General features: G+C 41.3%; 1 protein-coding gene across 3 annotated transcripts; it reads right to left on the bottom strand.

The window, feature by feature from the left end:
* Positions 1-371: 371 nt before the first annotated feature.
* kdm2ab (lysine (K)-specific demethylase 2Ab) lies at positions 372-14,058 on the bottom strand. 3 transcript variants are annotated; one of them, XM_044364116.1, is made up of 23 exons: positions 13,753-14,058; positions 13,395-13,432; positions 11,444-11,582; positions 11,131-11,209; positions 10,326-10,372; positions 9,910-10,088; positions 9,531-9,637; positions 9,268-9,361; positions 8,865-9,018; positions 8,661-8,776; positions 7,973-8,099; positions 7,584-7,861; positions 7,334-7,411; positions 6,583-6,837; positions 5,980-6,108; positions 5,775-5,861; positions 5,375-5,599; positions 4,655-4,684; positions 3,322-4,355; positions 2,957-3,120; positions 2,515-2,661; positions 2,131-2,346; positions 372-2,041 (listed from the first exon to the last, which is right to left on the bottom strand). In XM_044364116.1, exons 2-23 carry the CDS (start codon positions 13,425-13,427, stop codon positions 1,860-1,862), a joined length of 3,900 nt encoding a protein of 1,299 aa, XP_044220051.1. In that variant the 5' UTR covers positions 13,428-13,432; positions 13,753-14,058; the 3' UTR covers positions 372-1,859. The 3 variants fall into 3 exon arrangements, with proteins under 3 accessions (XP_044220051.1, XP_044220050.1, XP_044220052.1); XM_044364115.1 differs by having other exon boundaries at positions 13,871-14,058; XM_044364117.1 differs by lacking the exon at positions 13,753-14,058 and adding an exon at positions 13,547-13,695.
* Positions 14,059-14,633: the final 575 nt, after the last annotated feature.

Here is a 14,633-nt window from a genome sequence, read left to right as displayed (position 1 = left end):
GGAGCCAGGGAGGAGCTGATGCTTCAGTCCTGCACATGAACTGCAGTCATAACATAATAATAGGCAGTAATAACTACGGATACAGTCGATTGGTCGATCAATCAATTAGTCGACTGACAGAAGTTTAATTGGCAGCTATTTAGATGATCCGACTAATTATCTGTTTGCCACGTGCTTGTTCTTTTAATGAGGATTGGCTGCTTTTCTGTCACTGAATGTCTTGAAATTTTGGACTGTTGCTCAAACAAAAGATTTCTACAGATTAATCAATTAATTTAAATAATCAGCCAATTCGATAATAAAAATTGTTAATTGAAATGGTTGACATTATTATGCTTAATCAATCCCTCTGTAAGAATAGAAGTTGCCCATTGTTTATCATTTTTTTTTATTTTTCTTGAAAAATAACACAAATAACATAAAGTGAAAAACACTTCTGAAAATAATTACAATGCTACAGGATTCCCGTTTTGATAATCTAAAAGAGGAAAACACATTTACACAAAAGTATATATTTATATATTTATATTCATTTGAAGGGATATGGCCAGGAGAGCAGTCTGGGAGGAGACCTTTTGATACAGAACCACTATACTTGTAGGGAACAAAGAAATAAGCAACGCCTCCCCCCCAAAATAAAAATCTTACATCTCTACATTGAATTGGACAAGGTCATGAAATTCAGTGAAAAGTAGATGCTCACATTTTCATCCATGAAAAGAGAAAAAAAAGTGTATCAAAGAGGGGTGGGGGAGCAATTTTGCCTAGAATATTAATATTTTTGCTCTAAATGTTGTCTCTGTACAAAAAAACAAAGCAAAAAGGAGTTTGGAAATAATAGCACCTGAAGTCTAACGGTTGTTTGAAAATGCACCATTTATCTGACACCTAATCCTTGGCTTTACCCCCAACACTTAATGCAACCTGCCCTAGTTGGGGTGAGGTCTTGTTGCCAGTTGATTGACTTCACACATTGTCTTTTTTTTTTGTCCATGTATACTCTTATCACGCATACCACTGGAAAGTTGCACCCAAAATGCCTTTTTCAAGCTTAACATACAGCTGGTCAACAGGCAATTACAGAATCTCACTTTACACGTCACCTTTAGTCGTCATTAAAAAAAAAAAAAAAATCTCAACGCATAGTTTTTGTGCATAAAGCATAAGTCTTCAAAATGAGATATCGGCCGGTGAGTCCACTGTTGCTCTCAAATGTGACAGAAGACAATCCAACATTTAAAAAGGAGCATCTAAATGTAGCTGAAATTAAAAGAAGTTCAAATGAGTCACTTGATAAATATTAGTTTATGGGGAAAACAGCAAAACAGAAGACAGTTATTCCCCCCAAATATGAAACTCAAAAGTCTTTATCAGTTGCATTCGCAAGGCAGGAGTTTGTGTTGGGAGTCAAGATTGGCATTTGACCAAGGACGATTTAAGCCAGCTTTGTCATAAAGCAGTTACCCAATGACTGTGTAGTCTAGTACAGCTAATTAACTGTCCGTGTTCTCCCATTTCTGGCGATAAAAAAAAAAAAAAAAAAATCTGCTGTCACACAACATTTAAAAAAAAAAAAAAAAAGAAAAAAAGAAAAGCTCCTGAGTCTCTTTTTAGGTACACGGAAAAAAGAAATGTAGGTAACATTGAAAAGAAACCTTGTTCCAGCGTGACAACCCCCTTTAACCAACACCACTTAAGTGAGTTAAGCACCCCCAGTTAAAGACCCCACCCCTGCTTTTACGTGAAACAGGTGCATGTGAACTTCCCTGCCTTTCTGTGTCCTTTTGTGTCACACAGATTCACATTAGGATCCACTCCCCCCCGCCACCGCCACCTCTGCTATCAGAGGGGGCAGGTGCTTAAGATATCCTCTGGATCAGTTTTTCATCTGATAGGCAGTAGAGAGTGTTGACTGACAGCTCAGAGATGAAGGCCTCACAGGCCTTGCGGGAGACTCCTTTACAGCCTCGCAGGTCGAGCAGTGATATGCAAGACAGGCGGCGGAGATATTTGAGACACGTGTCTGTCAGTTTACTGCAACCTGGGAAAGAAACAGATACAAAGACAGATCAATACTCGTGAAATCAAATAAACACATTGTGTGTGTGCATATTTCCATCCATCTCTCACCTCCTAGGTTGAGATCTGCAAGTGTGTTTCGGGTGGACGAGCCCACAGCAGTCAGCAGGTTGATGGAGTGGTCTGTAAGGCTGTTGCAGTGGGAAAGGTCCAGTTTTGTTAAGTGGGGCATGTGGCGGATCACCAGGCGCAGAGTGGAGTCACTGATGTCCAGGCCAGCTAGTCGCAGACACTGCATGGTCCGTAGCTGGCTGCGATTGTCACAGCCTGGAACAAAGGGGTCATTTGGAAAAAGGCAAGGAAGAGGAAAATGCAGGGAGTTTGTTAAGGGATTTGAGAAGAAAGGTAGAATAGATACACAATAATTACTGGATAAATTAACTAATGCTACTATCATGCACCCACTTGATCAAACTGAAGCTACTCTTTTCTCACCTGGTGGGGTGACTAGGTCCCTGATCTGAGAATCTTTGACCCCATCTGCATACCGCAGGTCCAGAGAACGGAGGAGAGGGCAACCAGAAGAGCAGAGAGCTGAAATAGATGACCAGGAACAACCTGCCAGCATCAGATCCTTCAGCCCTGAAACAAAGACAAAGATTGAAATATACATACATTGTTGGAAACATGAATTCACTGGAAAACTCAAATATAAATAAAAGATATTATGGAAGAAACAAATTAATACATAAATATGGAAAGATATAAATACATATATGTTTACATACATGGATTTTTATATTTTACTGAATTTATTGTTATGATTATTACATCAAGTCTTGGCTGTTTTGGTATTCCACAGATATTGTTTGACAGAGAGAGAAAGTGGTGTTTTGTGTGTGTGTGTGTGTGTGTGTGTGTGTGTGTGTGTGTTTACCAGGCAGGCGGCCAACGAGCCAATTGAGCTGTTTTTTGGAGATGTTGGTCCAGGAGAGATCGAGTGTGACTGGCTGTCTCTTTATGATGCCTGTTAGGGCCTGAGGACTGATGGTGCGCTTGATGCTCAGGTCAATCCGCGCCCACAGCCGCTTGTCTAAGCACCTACAGACCAACAAATACTCATGAAGGAAACGTCTACCTATCTATTGTCTATTTACAGAGACATATGCTAACACAGACCTTATTGTTATACTGTGTGAAAAAAATAAATACAACGCACAGGGTTGCTTGTCACTTTGCACAACTTTACATGCTTTAACATTATCTCAGTAATGAGTTTGCAATAAAAAACAGAGGTCTTACCATTTGTACCAGTTCTTGCAGACGGCCATGCAAACGCAGAGATCTGCTCGACTTAAGTAGCGGAAGACAGAAACCCACACCTCCCTCTCACAGCCCGGCCCATTCCCACCGTTCTCCCTGTCTGCCTCGCTCCCGCCTTCCTGCAGGGCGGACAACGGGATGCGGAGATGAGGAAGCTCAGCGGATGAAGAAGAGGAGGCTCCATTGCTCAGTTTAGCTGGTCGGTTCAACCTTGTTCTTTTAGAGGCCTCTAGCCTCTCTGGGTGCGAGGGGCGAGTGTCTGTGTGTTTACTGCGAGTGAGTGGTGGTGTGTGCCTACTGGAGTGTTGATCGGGACAGCGATTTCTGATGGGCGGCCTGACGAGGGGTCTGGTCTGGTTGTGTATTGTGGAAGTGGCAGTTTGAGGGGCAATAGCCTCTAATTTGGGGACAATGGCTGACGGGTCCCGCTTGGCCCTGGTTGGCCTTTGGAGTGTCACTTTAAGATATGAGCCATCTTTGTCCCCCATTTGACTGTCCTGCTCCATCTCCTCCTCATCCTCCTCCTCCGCACCATTTTGGTTGGCCACCTCACTCTCTTCCTCTTCTCTTTCTTTGGCTCTCCGTCCTTGCCTCGATTGCGGCTGGTTCTCTTTATCGCCTCCCCTCCCGTTGTTCTGCCCCGTCTCCTCTTCCTCGTCATCGTCGCTGCTGCTGCTGTTGGTGCTGCTGCTGCTGCTGTCCTCGCTCTCCTCCTCCAGTTCTCCATGGCTTCTACCACTTGTGATTCCTCTTCCTGCTCCTCCCCCCCGCAGCCTCACCCCTCTTCCCCTCCCTCTGCGGGGCTCACCCGTCGACTCAAGTACCAGACCGATGGAAGACTGCTGCTGCTGTTGGAAGGACCCAGACCCTCCTGGAGAGCTGTGGTAAGGGGAGCCACTCGCCCAGGTGGGGCTCCGGCCTCTGCCCTGAGATAGTCTGCTGGTTGGGGAACGTAGCCGGGACAGTAGTCTGGAGCCCAACAGCCTGGGAGACCGATCTAGAGACGACTGTTTCTGTTGGGAGGGAAAAGGACAAATAAGATGACAAATGAGAGCAGGATAATGCACGATTCAAATATCAAATCCAGTCTTACAACAGGGTATAAATGGTATTATAAATGGTCCATTTATCATTTAAACAGTATTATTAATCATCTATCACTTATATTTACAAAAATAATCATAATGGCTATAATGCATCTTTGATGTACCAACTTGCTTGTACAGAACCACCTCTTAGAACAATACTACATACATACCCAATGTAGTATTAGGCAATACAGAATCATTGCAGAAATAAGTGCTTTGCTTACCGCTAAGATCTTGCTGCGCTCCAATTTTATCTGCAATGAGAGCAAAAGGGGTTGGGGAATGAGGTATACATCAAATAAGGAAAATAATCATAGTCAGTCAATATAGTCGTGGCTTTTCCTGACACATCATATATGTGGAATCTGCCAAACAGGTTTCAGGTGGTCTGCAAGTTACACAAAGATAAAGCAGAGATTCTTCAAGGTCTTTTTAATCACCAAAACAAAACTGAGAAATGAAAAAAGAAGAAGAAAAATCTCTGATGATGACAAAAGTCTGTATTACTGGACTGATTTCTCACTTCTAGGCCAGGTTGAATTTTCAGTGCATTAAAATCTCGACAATGTTTAAGCATCTAAAACTTTTTAAGACATGTAGATATGTGGAATTTGATGCCAAAATTTCAATTTGTCATAACTTGCTTTTGATCATTAGGAAAAGTCAGAAAAGCATCTAAATCCGAATTAAAAAAAAAAAAAAAAAATCAAAATCCAATTAAGTTTGCGAAGCTGGCAGCAGTTATTGTTTCTGGCCAATCATGTTGAATGTTTAGACAACCAATGAAGGGATGTCTTTTGCTGCTGTTCTTGTTTGGTAGATTAGAGCTGTGTTATTAATGCTTAATGCTGACTGATTGGAAACATGTAGCCAAAGTTAAAAGTCTTCCAACAGAAAAAAAATGCAGGAAAATGTTTCATGACATCTCCTTTCCTCTCCCTTACCCTCTTCTTCAGTCTGAGCTCCAGTGCATTTGCTCGTTTGCGGTTCTGTTGATGCTGCAGTAGCAGTCTCTGAGAGGGCGGAGGTGCTGTGGGTCGTGCTGGGGGTCTGCCACGTCTCGCTCGTCTCACCCTTTCGCCTACACCGATGCCTTCCCGATATGCAAGTTTGGACGGTGGCAAGGAGGTTGAGCCCTCTGACTCGCCACTTTCCTCGTCACTGGAAGACTGGTGTGGCAGGGACAGGAAGAGATGAAATGTGTCATTGCAATTTCAACATCAACCACATGGTGAAATAGTAACAGTAAAGGAAACTTTTCTGAGTGGAAAAAGTGTCTTATAGATTGAATAAACTGGGAACAGAGAGACAGATCAAGTTAAAGAGAGAATGTATGTTTGGTACCTCTGATGCTGAGTCTTTGCCTTGGTAACATTTGGGACATTCCCAGCAGCTCGGCAAATCCTTATTAACCTTCCCCTCACCAGGTTCCTGACAAAGAGAACAGATAAGAGTTTGAAACAGCAACCAGCAAACCTGAATTGTAAACAGCAAAACCAAACACACAGTAACTGTGTTATGGATTCAGTGTATACTGTGGTATACTCACCTTAATGCACTGACGATGGGCAATCTGGGAACAGACAGAGCACTCCATGAGTGTGTGAGTGCTTGGGTTTGACTCCTCCGATTCTCCCTCTCCACATATGGCACATCGCGCTGTGTTCGGCAAGGCAGGCTAGAGAAAGAGAAGGTAATATTTTCTAGTTAGCAGTGTCTGGTAATGAAACAGAAACTAAACTTACTTTTTGAAGTTACAAGAGGAATAAATAATTCAACTAGGGGTAAACTGAAATTATTTGATCCGATACAAATACAAATTATTGTGAGGTTTCTGAAAACTGATATATGCAGTATAATCAGTATAAATGTTGCTTTTTTTATGTCAGAGTTTAAAAATTAAAACAAAAGACAACAATCCCATTTGGTTATATTAATAAGTATCTAAGAATCATTTTGGAGGAAGTTCTAGAGATGTAAAAGAAAAGCAACATAACAACATAAGTATGACATCAGTCATAAAACACAGATTTGAGTAACTACTTCCTCCTAGAATGTACAGTGCACACACAGACAGATGGACAGCCTCAGCTGCTGCCCAGCTGGTCAAAGTGCCACATACACAGAAGCAATGATGGGTATCACAACTCACTGCTAGACACTGTCTCATGATGCAGCTCTTCTTCATGCGTCCAGGCCCACCAAACTTCCTCATGTCGTGGCAGTACTGGCAGATGCCGCACTCCTTTCTGCAGCAGGCGGTACAGCGCTTGCACCTCACCCGTCTGCGCCTCAGGGCAGAGATGGAGGAGCGTTTGGTGGATCTCTGACCCAGAGGCTTGTGGTTGTTGGGGCGGGGACGGTAAAGCATGGGAGCAGGAGGTGTGGGAGGCTGGTACCATGACGGCTGTATGAGAGACAGTAGCAGGAAAGGGCAAAGAAAAAAAACAAGGAGTTAAGAGTTGTGTCCAACCTTGTTTTGCTGAAAAATAATAAATTGTGAAAAAGAAACAATATTTGTAAAGTAATCAGATAGTAGCCGAGGTAAAAATATACACATTTTACTAATTTGTTAAAATCACAAATGCTGACAGTGTATGCTAAAAGCCAAACAGCAAGTTACCAAAGAGGGGTAAAACTCATTTTAGTACACTCCTAAACCCATTTTCCATCAAATACTATACTGAGATTACATAATTAAGACTGAGAGTAACATCAAGGTATTTCACAGCACTGTTATTTTATGTGTTTCTTGGTGGAGGAGGCAGTGCATGTCTGCAAAACATGCTGATGCTGCATTTACAGAAGAAGCAGAAGGGCTGGATCTGAATCATAATGAAACTGTGGCGTCATTTCGGAGAACTGTGTAGCTGAAAGTGTGTAAACATTTGTTCTTTACTCACCCTTTTGGGCCACTTGACAATTGGCTCTCCAGTGTAGGACAGCTTGGGGTTATCGTTGGCATGCTCCTTCAGAACAGCCTGAACGTAAGTTGAGGAGAAGAAAAAAGGAGAAGTAAGACAAATAAAAGATGAACCATATCAGGGTTTTCACCAAGGGATAGCAGCCTAAAAGAACTAATGACAAGCGGTGTAAAATCTGTTCATCGTGAAGTGAACCTACCACTGTACAAGAAACTTAGCTGACACTCACCCTCATGTCCTCTAGCAGGGCTGCAGCATTCCTGATCCCTGCAGGGACACACTTTTTGTGTGCCGGCAGCTCCTCCAGCTTCCCCAAGAGGTTCCACAGTCCCTCCAGCTCAAAGGGGGTCAGTGCGTGCTGAGGTTTGATAACTTCCGCTGCCTCTTCTACTTTGATTTCTTCTTCCTCCTTCAACTTGATCTCCTGGATTTCAGCGTCACTGTCAACTCCATTGGAGGCGCCATTCCTGGGTTGATCATTGGTTTCAAGGTCAGCTTGAGTCAGCCCTGACGAGAGAGAGGACATGATTAGTAGAGGCTCATCAGTCGACGAATCGATTTATGTGTGAATGTAAGAAAAGAGTGCAGCAATGTTTGCTCATGTTCATCAGTCCTCACCTATGCCTAGGGAGTATTTTTGGAACTCAGGGGTGAGGTGGGAGATGTTAGTCAGACAGTAGAGGTATCTCTCCAGAACATACCAGCACATCTCATAGTAGAACGGGTAGCGAAACTTTGCTGGCACCTAGAGGACGAGGACAGAAACAAGTCAGGGAAAATATTTCTCAGTTAATTTATACACAAAGGCATGTTTTCTGCTTCTTTAACAAAATGCTCTTAATAACATGAAGCATTTGTCCCAACTCTCCTAGGCTGTGTACTTCTGCTTGAGAGGAGATGGGAAAAATATGTTGCAGCTGCAGTGACTCGAGTCAGGATGTGTGTTGAGGGTTAGTTGTTGTGCTACTGGATATGTCTGAGAGAAGTTCCCAGTTGTTACACTGAGGAAAGTTGGCATCATGCAACTTTCCTCAACCCACTCACTGAGGCATCTAGACAGATTTAAGATCAGATTTCACTGACATCCACTAAAAATCTATTTCAACAGGTGACAGGATTTTACATTAACTTTATTATATGAATACACAGATTTAAGCATGCAACGTAAAGAGTGTTAAAAAGTCACATTATGATTCTGTCATTACAGTTTTTCTATTATTAGTATTTCCCCAGTATGTCAAGAGGGGGGCAGTTGTATACTGTATCAGAAGTGAGACATGTATAGTAAACGTGAGGTCTTACTCACCCGTGTGCGATCCTCAATACTGTAGATGTTGAGCTGCATGGGAATGTTAAAGCTGTGGAGGAAATTTCCTCCAAATACTAACGTATCCTCTGGGGTGTACACAGCATGGATCCAGCCTACAATGTACAAGAAACAGGATGGTTGAGTGTGTGCGTTTTTTTTATATAGGGAATTGTACAGCCAGTGTTTGTGTGAGTGACAGACCTGACGGGATCATGAAGGTGTTGCCCTGCTTGAGCTCTATCCTTTGACAGTCATGACACTTGTCTCCCAAGAAGATATCTCCCTGTTTTCCTGATAAAACCCAGTTCTCATACATCTCCAGGTTCTGGGGTGTGGGTGGAATCAACCAGAACACCTGCAGTAGTCACAGGTAAAAGGTCATGTATACAATCTCAATAGAGACATAAAGCAATGTCCATGGCACCTAATATGCACGTACAGGATGTTGAAAAGCAAGACTGAGTGTTACCCCAGGACCACATTTTATTTTCATTTAGTCAGCATGACTGAACTTAACAGAAACTAATGAATTTCAAGGATTGTCACAACAAAAAACCAACCTCTACAACTGATAAATCTTTAGGGATGTAAGACTGAGACTGACCTTTCCTCCTCGCAGTATGTGGTACCAGACTGAAGTGCCACCAAAGTCAATATGGAAATCTGTGAAGCAGCCCTGCACACTCATTAGACAATACCTGCGAGAAGTGAAGGAAAGAGAGAAAACACAAGGTAGAAATAAGAAAACAAAGGCATTAAGAGATTTATGAATCAAGAGTATCACTAATGTAGGGGATACCGTCGATATTGCTGTTAAATTAAAGCACATCAAATGTAATACATTTCTGATGTCTTTAAGATACTCACTTCTGTACTTTGGGATAATGCATGTCTATGATGGCATTAGTGGAGTCCCTCTGTCTCTCCTTGAGATGGCGGGGCCACATGTTGTCCACCCAGTCAATAAGATCCACCTGGATAAAGAGAAGAAATAATTGGTACAACTCATACATTCAAGTGGTCTGAAGCAAACATCAGCCTGTGATTAATTACTGACAATACTCTCTGTATGTAGAGAAATGACATTATCTTGGGATCACATAATGTCACTGACACATAATCATATAATGACCACACAATAATGTGAACTTTGTTTAAATATATCTAGTTTATATGTATCTGTAAACTATGTGCACATTTGGATACGTTGTAAAACCCCACTTTGGGAGATTGTTAGTCTTCTTACCGAAGCTGGTCGTTGTACTAGATTCTCCAGTCTGGTGTGGCTGAACTCCAGACTGATGACATTGTAGAGTTTCTCTCTTTCTGATGGTGGCGTCTCATAGTAGCGCCGCCACTGAGCCATTGACATCTCGATTCCCTTCTGAGTGTTCACGTCCATCACGTCTACAATGCGTCGACTACCTGTGACAGAATTAACAGGAGTTCAATAACTGAGGCCACTGAGGGATTGGTTGCATAGCCAAATGAGCAGGCAAAGACATCATATTGCAAGTATAAGGGATTCAACTGGAATTAAAAATGTACGCAATACCCATTATTTTGGATTAAAATACCCAGCAACAGACACTTTGTATGTTACATTAAGTGGACAAAAAGCAAAACCATTTACTCCGTAAACGCCTTGACAAGAAAACTTACCAACAAACACCTTGACATCACTCACACTGAAATTAGGGTCTGGCATTCTGCAAAAGAGATAATTTTCAATTTATTTTCTGAACATGAGAACCATGAGCTCAAAGTTATAAAAATATATATATATATTATAAGTATTTATTAAATTAACTTTCACCTCAACATTAGCATCAAATAAAATCAGTCAATAATGCCATTAAAATGAATCAATTAATGTAAAAAATTAAGTTTAATTTCCAAAGTGCCCATTTTTATGTTTGAGGTAGATTATGTCCGTCTTTGCTGTGTGAACAACATCAATTTGTATTGTTCTGACTAACTGAATGAAAAGCTCATTGGGAACATTTGGGAATTGTTTTGTTCGGTCTATGGCATCATTTTTGTTGGCAGGTGAGATTTGTCCATCTTCCACCTGAATCCTTGCTGAATGCGCTGCGATGAAATAAGTTACCATGACACCAAATGCCACAATTGGTCCAAATCAATCTGGTCTGGTCTGTTAATTTGGCCAATTCATATGGAAAAGTTGCTGTAATTAGTTGAAAGTGCTTCATTAGCTCACTTTAACCTGCAGGAGTTTATGAAGGCTCATGTGGCGTGTTTTCTGGCGCGGGGGAAATAAAGTCATGTTGAGTGAAAATGAGTCAAAGGAGTCTCCCAACGTCTTTCCTGCAGTCTGTCTTGTATCTTAAAAATGTCTTTTTTTACACAAACAGGTGTTGGAAAAGGGGGGGTCATCTTATAATCAGGGTCATCTTATATTTGGGGCAATATGGTAATTTATGACTGAACCAGGTAAGCTACTTACTGTATGCCGAGGCCATCAGCTTTCTCAAAGATAATGGGATCCCTGAGCCCTTCCTTCTGGATGTATTCAAATGTGAAATCTAGAAACAAGATACATACAGACACCATGACACAGTTATCAAAAACCACAAAACTTGCACTGGGTAGATAACACAAAATTACAAGGACAATATTCTAATTAAATTAGTACATATCATCAAGCAACACAGCACACAGAGCAGAGGGTTAGTCTTAACAATCTTCACATGACATCAGATATGTATAGGAAAGTATATTTAAAAAAACATCTGTCAAATTACAAGTTGACGTCTCACCTTCGCCTTCCATGTGTTTGATCAAGTCAGAGCCAAACCTGCAGCACTGCAACTTTTCGTCTAGGTCAAATGTCCGTTTCCCTTCGATTTCATCATCTGATATCCCATCGTCCTGGTAGCGGCGCCGCGTACCTGTACGCTGTTGACAAAAGAAGATTTCTGTCAGCCTCTGAATCAGACATCAACTATATGATTTGTAGTGAGCCACAGGAAGAGGACAACACAAGTCAGTATTAACTTGTGGTAAGCAACATGGTTTGTTTACCATGGTGCATTTCAGCCGAGTCAGGTCAATTTTATTTGTGTAGGCCAACATCACAAATCACACATTTGCATCAGGGGGCCTTACAATCTGTACTGCAATACAACCATCCTCTATTCTTAGACCCTTAGGAACCTCTCACCCCCCCTCCCAAAACCTCAGAGTAACAGAGATCCCTCTTCCAGGATGGACAGACATGCAATAGATATGTGTACAAAATAGACCAGATGCCTCTGCCACAGCTCATCCCAGCCCCACATCTTACTGCATTGAAGATATTTTAACATGAGGACAAAGCTGGGTTATAGCAACCTATCAGCCAAGATGCTGTCAAGATTACATATTTATAAAGTTACATCATAAAAAGTGATTCAAGTGGTTGCGCTTGGAAGAACACCACATATGAAAGCTGTCAATTCTTTAAAAAAAAAAAAAAGTGTGCTCCAACTCACAGCCTGGTGGACAACTGGTACCACATTAATACTTTTTCACCAAATTATTCTTAATAAGAAAACCTCTGCGACTCACACAACCAAGAGTAAGTACATTTGAAATGAGCATAGATGCAAATATCCACAATCTATTTGTAACATTGATTGACATATTTTAAAAATATTCTTACTTCAGTCTAATTGCTAAGACATGAGTTGTTAAGACACCCACGGGAGCTGTTTCTTACATGTCTTTAGTAAAATGGAACCAAAACTGCCAACCATGACTAAACTAACGCATTCACCCCAGACAAGGATAAAAATCACAACAAATTAATCCAAGCTGATCAGTCAGCCAACTACCAAATCAGTTCATGTGGGAACCAAACAATACAGCATTACAATAGCAGGGGTTAATCTTCCACACAGTGCCCCTCCTTTTACCCCCCCTCCTGTCATTCACCCTATGCAGCACTGCTTGGCTAGACAGATGGATCAAGCACAACACCCCAGCTCTGAGATCTCCCCACCCCCATCCCTTTACCACGAATGTGGCATTATCTAAACTCTGATGCTCCTTACTTCAATAACTGAGGGCTGCAGAAAGAGGTATAATTTTGTTTGAAAATCATTTAAAATCATGACAGAAAGCCACACGGCTGTTTTAATGTATAGCTATAAAAAAAAAAACAACAACAAAGGGAATTAATTAATTACAATTAAACTACACTATATAGTGTGCTTCTATAAGGTTTTTATGTGTTCAACAAATAGGCCTAGACATGCTTTCAAAAATCTATCAAGGATAACAGCAAAAAGCTTTGTCTCACAAACATTTATCTATGTATCCTCTATTTTTAATAACATTCTCTTAACCACTAGTATCAATAAAACTTAACTGTGTACACACTAGGAAGTTTCACCCCACTGATGTTAATTACTTTACAAGCAGGGGAAAGCATTGTTAGGAGGTGAGGCAAGGTCACAGCACAAATACTGTCCGGTTAGACACTGAACTTGACCTTCTCTTGAACCCGACGTCTTTAGACAGGTTCATTACTGTTATTAGGATGCCACACTTAGCAGAAAAGGACCACTGACTTGACACAAACTGTCCATCAGTTCAATCCAATACAACACTATCTATACTTAGTGTTTTTTAAAAGGCTAACCTTACACACACACACACAACTTGGATGAAAAGCAGAAAACAGTTGCAACTGGAAACATAAAACTAGTGTTCCGGGAAGCTACTCACCAAGCGTTTGCTGTACCGTGTAGGATCCTCCATAATGTCTAAAAAGAGAGGCAAAGTTTCATGAGCAGGGTTAAATTACGCTGGTTAGATATCACATAGGTGTCACGACGTTATACTGTGTTTTATCGCACAGAAAACACACACACACACACCTCTCTCTCTTAGTGGACAATCTAGCTAGTTAGTTAGCCCTGCTAGCGTGTTGTTGCACCAGCGAGCTAAGGTTAGCAACACGTACAAATATGACAAACGTTCACGTTGAACTTGCGTGAATATATAAAGACAAGTGCCGGTCACATCGAGTATATTCAAGGAGCAATATTCCGGAGAAATGTTTCTACTAACTGACGGTATTTACCTGGCGTTATCGGCTAACGTAAACTAGCTCAGTTGACAATCCCTTTCATAAGTCGTCGGCTAAAACAGACGCTAGCTCGCTAGCTGACATTAGCAGTTGTAAGCTTCTTTATCGTCACCTCTTCTTGAAACTCAGTCGCGGTCGTCAAGGTAACGTTTCCCAACTACAGTGTGTGAGGCCTCTCCGTCAAGTTTCCTCCCATGTTATGTGACAGCGGCTGTGAATATTGTTATGTTTATTATTATTATTATTAGGCGATAAAGTTAGAGCTATTCGATGCTCCGAGCCGCCATTTTCAGCTGGTCAAAACACACACACACATATATACACACAAACCTGAAAAAAGAAAAAAAAAGGCTCATGACCCGCCCCCCTATTTAGTCCCTGTTCAGCGACGTTTGCACACAGATGCTCTGATTGGATACAACATGTGCTATTTAAACCAGATTATAATATGTTAATTTACAAATGTGCTTGGTTTGTTTTACCCGGTGGAACGGTCGACGGGTTTTTACAGGGGCGGACTTTACCATTAGGTTAGGGAGGTAACTGTCTGGGGTCCCCAATTAAAAACGCCCCAAACAGCTATAAATTTATTATGATATTTAGATATGAAAAATATTGAATGTTACTATGATACTATTCTAACTCATTTTACCCGAAATTACTTACAAAAGGCCCCCAAAGCTCTTAAAAACATGCAACTGTATACTTCTACTTCTGAGGAAAACATTGTACCACTACATTAACCTGACAGATAAATGTTGCTGGTTATGATACAAATACAAATTTTACTCACAAAATTAGCAATTAAATATGATGCAGTATTATTCATTAAACCATCCAGCATTATCTAAAATAGTTAGAATTGAAAGCTCCAC

Source organism: Thunnus albacares, chromosome 10 (genome assembly GCF_914725855.1).
Source record: "Thunnus albacares chromosome 10, fThuAlb1.1, whole genome shotgun sequence".
NCBI classification, from domain to species: domain Eukaryota; kingdom Metazoa; phylum Chordata; class Actinopteri; order Scombriformes; family Scombridae; genus Thunnus; species Thunnus albacares.
This window is presented reverse-complemented; position numbering and strand designations above follow the sequence as displayed.